Source organism: Anomaloglossus baeobatrachus, chromosome 1 (genome assembly GCF_048569485.1).
Source record: "Anomaloglossus baeobatrachus isolate aAnoBae1 chromosome 1, aAnoBae1.hap1, whole genome shotgun sequence".
NCBI lineage: Eukaryota > Metazoa > Chordata > Amphibia > Anura > Aromobatidae > Anomaloglossus > Anomaloglossus baeobatrachus.
The window spans coordinates 488,565,132-488,572,516 of record NC_134353.1 but is presented as its reverse complement, the minus strand read 5'-3'; the positions used below and the strand labels follow the sequence as shown (position 1 = coordinate 488,572,516).

The following is a 7,385-nucleotide window of genomic DNA, read 5'->3' as shown; positions in this document are numbered from 1 at the left end:
ATAAAGTTAGTTTAATTTGCCACAAAAGCAGCAAAAAAAACAACAAAAACAAAAAACCGCAGCTGAGGTTTTGCACTCCCACGGCTTTCAATGAGGGGAAAAAACCCCCCAGCAAAACCAACATGGCAACAGGAAGAGCTGTTGCGAAGAGCCAGCATTGTCACTTCTAATGGCGTCGCCAGCTGTAGGCTGCGAAGGGCCAAATAACCATGGCCCTTCCCACCCTGAGAATACCAGGCCGCAGCTGTTTGCTTCACCTTGGGTTGTAATGCAATTAGGGGGAACCCTACTTTTTTTTTTTTTTTAATGATTTATAAATAAAGCATTTTGAAAAAACAGCATGGAGTGACCTGTTTTGCATTTCCAGCCAAGGTAAAGCTGCCAGCTGAAGCTGTCTGCTTTGCCCCGGCTGGCTATATAGGGGTACCCCACATCTTTTCTTCATTTTATTTCTTTTTTGTTAAATACATGGCTAAACACCTTTCAGTGCCACATGAAAAGGAATAAAAGGTGCAAGCTTAGAATATGCAGGGGGTGTATACCCCTTACTGCCCTCCATTACCTATCATCTATCCTATTTATTCATCTATCTAGCAATCCTAGCTTTTTAGAGTATGTAAAACATGTTAACGCATTGCATTTGCCGTGCAGTTTTCTCGCACCTATTGACTTGTATTGGCAAGGTACACCGCGATTTGCCCCGCATGCCGATTTTGGACAGGAAATACAGCTGTGCTCTGCCCGATTAACATTAGTGTGGATGTAATGTGAGTGTACCCTAAAAGTGAGAAACTTGGTGCTACAGCAGCATTTTGGGGGGGGGGGGAATTTTCAATATGACGACCTAAAGTTATTAAATTCTGTGAAGTACTTTGTGGGTTCAAAATGCTCACTATACCCCTGGATAAAATCATTGAATGCTTTAGTTTCCAAAATGAGGTAATTTATGAAGGTTTCTGTTGTTTAGGAATGCAAGGCCCTGCTAATGCAACATGGTGCCCGCACTCTATTTCAGTCAAAATTGTTTTCCGAAATTCAAATATTGCTTCTTCCGTGCCGAGCCTCCCACTTTGTCCAGAGGTTGCTGACCGCGTGTGATAACGCTGCACTCATAAATTGGGTAACAAACTGTGGAGTCCACTTTTCGATGTTGCCTTTGAAAAAGTAAGACATTTGTAATTAAAGCAACATTTGAAACATGTGAAAAAAATAACATTAGGTCATCATAGTGAACATTTTATCAAACACTGTGAAGTACCTGTAGGTTTAAAATGCTCAATATACTCCTGGATAAAATCCTTGAGGGGTCTAGTTTCCAAAATGGGGTACCTTGTTGGTTCCTTGGCACCCGGAAAATGCAACATGGTACCACGCAATCTATTTCAGCCAGATTTGTGTTCCAAACATCAAACATTGCTCCTTCTGTTCCGGGACCTCCTATTTGTCCAAAAAGAGGTTTGTGACCACATGTGTGGTAGGTATCAGCGGGCTCAGAAGAAACTGGGCAACACATTTTGGAGTCCATTTGGTCATGCCATCGCTTGTAAAAGTGACTAAATTGAGGCTAAATAACATTTTTTCATTCCAATTTGAATTTATTCCTGTGGAGCACCTAAAGGATTAATACACATCTTTGATGTGGTTTTGAGCAGGGGTGTAGTTTTTAGAATAGTGTCACGTTTGGGTATTTTCTGTCACCTCGGCCTCTCAAAGTCACTTCCAATGTGATGTGGTTCCTAAAAAAATGGTTTTGTAAATTGTGTTGGAAAAATGAGAAATTGCTGATGAACTTTGAACCCTTCTAACAAACAAATTAAGTTTCAAAAATTGTGATGTAAAGTAGACGTGGGAAATTTGACTTAACTACTTTATGTGACATTATTCTGGTTTAAAAGGGCATAAAATAAAAGTTAGAAAATTGCAAAAGTTTCAATAAAATTCTGTTTTTTTTTCACAAATGAATATAAAAAAATATCCTAAATTTACCCCAAACATGAAGTATAATATGTCACAAAAAAAAACCAAATCTTAGAATCACCGGCATCCGTTGAAGCGTTCCAGAGTTATAACCTTATAAAGTAACACTGGTCAGAATTGTAAAATTTGGCCTAGGAATTAAGGACAAAATTGGCATCATCACTAAGGGGTTAAAATGTTTATTTTCAGTCTAATGATAGTACAACCTACAAAAGTTATGCCAAATGGCCAGAACTGTTGCAAACATAATACCATACAGAGCCAACAAGCTCATGCTTCTAAACCTTGTACAGTCCAGCACCTTGCTAATACAGATAGTTTGATCCACTGGTGAATGTTAACAAAACATTTTTTGAAGGTAAAAGAACAACGAGTTTATATATAAAGTCTTTTCAAAAACAGATTTTTTTTGTTAGCTAGCAAACTTAGCCTTCATTGCAGCTCTGATCTGCACAATTTTCATTTGTTACTCTTGTAACCAGGTGCCGTATACGTTGTTCTGTGGCGAAAAGCTCCCGCTTCAGTTCTCTGAGTTGTGTCGTACATTGCGAAACATTAACATCGATTTTGTTTCCCTCAATCATTTGTTTAGTCTTCATGGAATAGCATACAATGGAGTTTGCAAAGAAGCAAAACATATCTCTTAAGTGTGCGAATTCTGCAGCGGTAGAGTACAGAAACATGCCTAATGCAGCTACGCATATTTTGCACTTCAGAAAGGAAAAAACGCAGACTTTTATTCCTTCATTTACATTGTTCTTCACTTCATTGTCCACAATTACAGTTTTAGTAGCCTTTAGGCAGGCTATCACGTTCAACTCTTTATTGTATTCACATGCAGAACGTCCTTCTGCCAAAATCGCATTGCAAATTTTGCACATGAAAACAGATGAGGCATCAACCATAAACACTGATGGTTCCTCCTGGCCTAAAAGGAAAAAAAACAAAACAACAAAACAACAATTAGTTAGAATTACTCAATTGAATTTTCCCTTTATTCCCCTTCACTATCAAATCTATTTTTAACCTGTTAGGCTGGGGCCACACAGGGTCTACTGCGATCTTCGCATGACACTCGGCTCACGCTAGCAGCACACTGGGAGCAGAGTGTCATTGCCACTGAAGTCCGATCGTGCGATCAGACCACAAGTGTGGAGGGCGGGCTAGCACTGAGGGGAGGGCCAGAGCTGAGGAGGGGAGGGATTTCTCTTCCTCTCTCCTCCGTTGCCGGCTATTGTCATTCTCACTCTGCACTTGCAGTACACTGGTGTAATGCGAGTGCAGTGCGATGTTTCTCTCGCCTTATAAACTTGAATGGGTGCGAGAGAAAGCAGGATCACATTGTACCCGCAGCATGCTGCAACGGTTTTCCTGGTCCAATTAGGGCTGAGAAAATAAATTGCTCATGGGTGCTGGCACAGAGTAATATTGGTCCGAGTGGAATGCTATATTTTATCGCATGCCACTCGCTCCGATTTTCAGCCGTGTGTCTTAGGCCTTAATTACCAGACCCATTTAATGTTTGCTTTTGCATTCAAGGGGAGGGATATTTTTTTTTGTCTACATAGATTTTGCAGGATGAGTTTCATATTATTAGTGGCACCCATGTAATGTACTGTAAATCTTCTGCTTAATATTTGTTGTGACTTAGAGAAAAAAAAAAAACAGAACCTCTCCCCGCAGTAATTCTGCATTCTCTGTTTTTTATGTTTTTGATTTTATGCCATTCACCAAGCTGCACATAAAAAAGGTCTTAACTGTGGCAAAATGAAGAGGATATCAAAAGATCTAGTTTTACTTTCATTTTATTGCTTTTGGACAATACACTTAGTTTGGATTTTTTTTATTATTTTTTAGTGTAGTCAAATTCTAAAAGGTCACAAGTTTTACATTTTTCTGTCAATGGAGTTGAGTGAGGACTTATTTTCTGCGTGACAATCCATAGCTTTTATTAGTAACATTGTGATACATAAGTTTTATGAGAATGTATAGAAAGAAAAACAGAAAAAACCCCAGCAATTTGGGATTTTTTATTCTAAAAATAAAGTGCACGTTTAACCCCTTAATGACCGCAAATAATATAAACAATAGTTGTTAAGGGGCCTTATAAACTCATTGCCGTTTTAAAACGGCAATCGGGAATAAGTGAATAGTACTGCCCCACAGCTGACAGCTGTATAAGACAGCCATCACTTGTGGGCATTGGTCCGGACCAGTTTTGGAACCAATCAGGGCAGATTAACCCATTAAATACCGCTAAGTGGTGAAAAGGGATTAAAAGACCTCATTTGCAGGAATGGGCCCCCACAATCGCAATCACGGGTGCTGAACACCGCCATAGTTTCCTGAGGTCATCTATATGCTGGGTCTTAATAGCCATGACAATTAGACCCTCACAGGTCAGTGCTGCTATACATGAGTTACAGCAGCACAAGAGAACAGTGAGCAGAGTAAAAAAATATTCATGTCCCACAGTAGGACTAAATGGGGAAGAAGAAAAAAGAACGGAATTTTGTTTACTTACCGTAAATTCCTTTTCTTCTAGCTCTAATTGGGAGACCCAGACAATTGGGTGTATAGGCTATGCCTCCGGAGGCAGCACAAAGTATTACACTCAAAAGTGTTAAGCCCCTCCCCTTCTGCCTATACACCCCCTGTGCTCCCACGGGCTCCTCAGTTTTGGTGCAAAAGCAAGAAGGAGGAAATATAATTACAAACTGGTTTAAAGTAACTTCAATCCGAAGGAACATCGGAGAACTGAAACCATTCAACATGAACAACATGTGTACACAAAAAAACAGGGGCGGGTGCTGGGTCTCCCAATTAGAGCTAGAAGAAAAGGAATTTACGGTAAGTAAACAAAATTCCGTTCTTCTTTTTCGCTCTATTGGGAGACCCAGACAATTGGGACGTCCAAAAGCAGTCCCTGGGTGGGTAAAATAATACCTCGTAAGAGAGCCGTAAAACGGCCCTTTCCTACAGGTGGGCAACCGCCGCCTGAAGGACTCGTCTACCTAGGCTGGCATCCGCCGCAGCATAGGTATGCACCTGATAGTGTTTCGTGAAAGTGTGCAGGCTCGACCAGGTAGCCGCCTGACACACCTGCTGAGCCGTAGCCTGGTGCCTCAAAGCCCAGGACGCGCCCACGGCTCTGGTAGAATGGGCCTTCAGCCCTGAGGGAACCGGAAGCCCAGCCGAACGGTAAGCTTCGATAATTGGCTCTTTGATCCACCGAGCAAGGGTTGATTTGGAAGCCTGTGACCCTTTACGCTGGCCAGCGACAAGGACAAAGAGTGCATCCGAGCGGCGCAGGGGCGCCGTACGAGAAATGTAGAATCTGAGTGCTCTCACCAGATCTAACAAGTGCAAATCCTTTTCACATTGGTGAACTGGATGAGGATAAAAAGAAGGTAAGGAGATATCCTGATTGAGATGAAAGGGGGATACAACCTTAGGGAGAAATTCCGGAACCGGACGTAGAACTACCTTGTCCTGGTGAAACACCAGAAAAGGAGCTTTGCATGACAACGCTGCTAGCTCAGACACTCTCCGAAGAGAGGTGACTGCTACTAGGAAGACCACCTTCTGCGAAAGGCGTGAGAGAGAGATATCTCTCATTCGCTCGAATGGTGGTTTCTGAAGAACCATCAGCACCCTGTTCAGATCCCAGGGTTCTAACGCCCGCTTGTAAGGTGGAACGATGTGACAAACTCCCTGCAGGAACGTGCGTACCTGTGGAAGTCTAGCTAGGCGCTTCTGGAAAAACACCGAGAGCGCAGAAACTTGTCCCTTAAGGGAGCCAAGCGACAAACCCTTTTCCAGTCCAGATTGAAGGAAGGACAGAAAAGTAGGTAATGCAAATGGCCAGGGAGAAAAACCCTGAGCAGAGCACCATGACAGAAAAATTTTCCACGTCCTGTGATAGATCTTGGCGGACGTTGGTTTCCTAGCCTGTCTCATAGTGGCAATGACATCCTGAGATAATCCTGAAGACGCTAGGATCCAGGACTCAATGGCCACGCAGTCAGGTTGAGGGCCGCAGAATTCAGATGGAAAAACGGCCCTTGAGACAGCAAGTCTGTTCGGTCTGGTAGTGCCCACGGTTGGCCGACCGTGAGATGCCACAGATCCGGGTACCACGACCTCCTCGGCCAGTCTGGAGCGACGAGGATGGCGCGGCGGCAGTCGGCCCTGATCTTGCGTAACACTCTGGGCAACAGTGCCAGCGGAGGAAACACATACGGGAGCTGAAACTGTGACCAATCCTGAACTAAGGCGTCTGCCGCCAGAGCTCTGGGGTCTTGAGACCGTGCCATGAACATTGGTACCTTGTTGTTGTGCCGGGACGCCATGAGGTCGACGTCCGGCACCCCCCAGCGGCAAAAGATCTCCTGAAACACGTCCGGGTGAAGGGACCATTCCCCTGCGTCCATGCCCTGGCGACTGAGATAATCTGCTTCCCAGTTTTCCACGCCTGGGATGTGAACTGCGGATATGGTGGAGGACGTGGCTTCCACCCACATCAAGATCCGCCGGACTTCCTGAAAGGCTTGACGACTGCGTGTGCCGCCTTGGTGATTGATGTATGCCACCGCTGTGGAATTGTCCGACTGAATTCGGATCTGCTTGCCTGCCAGCCACTGCTGGAACGCTTTCAGGGCAAGATACACTGCCCGAATTTCCAGAACATTGATCTGAAGCGAGGACTCTTGCCGGGTCCACGTACCCTGAGTCCTGTGGTGGAGAAAAAACCGCTCCCCATCCTGACAGACTCGCGTCTGTCGTGACTACTTCCCAGGATGGGGGAAGGAAGGATTTCCCCTTCGATAATGAAGTGGGAAGAAGCCACCACCGAAGGGAGGCTTTGGTCGCCTGAGAGAGGGAGACGGTCCTGTCGAGGGACGTCGGCTTCCTGTCCCATTTGCGTAGGATGTCCCATTGAAGGGGACGCAGGTGAAACTGCGCGAAAGGGACTGCTTCCATTGCTGCCACCATCTTCCCCAAGAAGTGCATGAGGCGCCTCAAGGGGTGTGACTGGCCTTGAAGGAGAGACTGTACCCCTTTCTGTAGTGACTGCTGTTTGATCAGCGGAAGCTTCACTATCGCTGAGAGGGTATGAAACTCCATGCCAAGGTACGTCAGCGATTGGGCCGGTGTCAGATTTGACTTTGGAAAATTGATGATCCACCCGAAACTCTGGAGAGTCTCCAGGGTAACGTCGAGGCTGTGTTGGCATGCCTCTTGAGAGGGTGCCTTGATCAACAGATCGTCCAAGTACGGGATCACAGAATGACCCTGAGAATGGAGGACCGCTACTACAGTAGCCATAACCTTGGTGAAAACCCGTGGGGCTGTTGCCAAGCCGAATGGTAGTGCCACGAACTGCAGGTGTTCGTTTTCCATGGCGA

The 7,385-nt window shown here is 44.8% G+C and overlaps 1 protein-coding gene across 1 annotated transcript in view; it reads right to left on the bottom strand.

Moving 5' to 3' along the window:
- Positions 1 to 2,140: 2,140 nt before the first annotated feature.
- Positions 2,141 to 7,385, bottom strand: part of OIP5 (Opa interacting protein 5) — a 30,978-nt gene continuing 25,733 nt past the window's right edge. Inside the window, exon 3 of the mRNA XM_075315502.1 lies at positions 2,141 to 2,905. Coding sequence (XP_075171617.1) covers positions 2,403 to 2,905 — 503 coding nt within the window. The 3' untranslated portion in view covers positions 2,141 to 2,402. The remainder of the gene's footprint in view (positions 2,906 to 7,385) is intronic.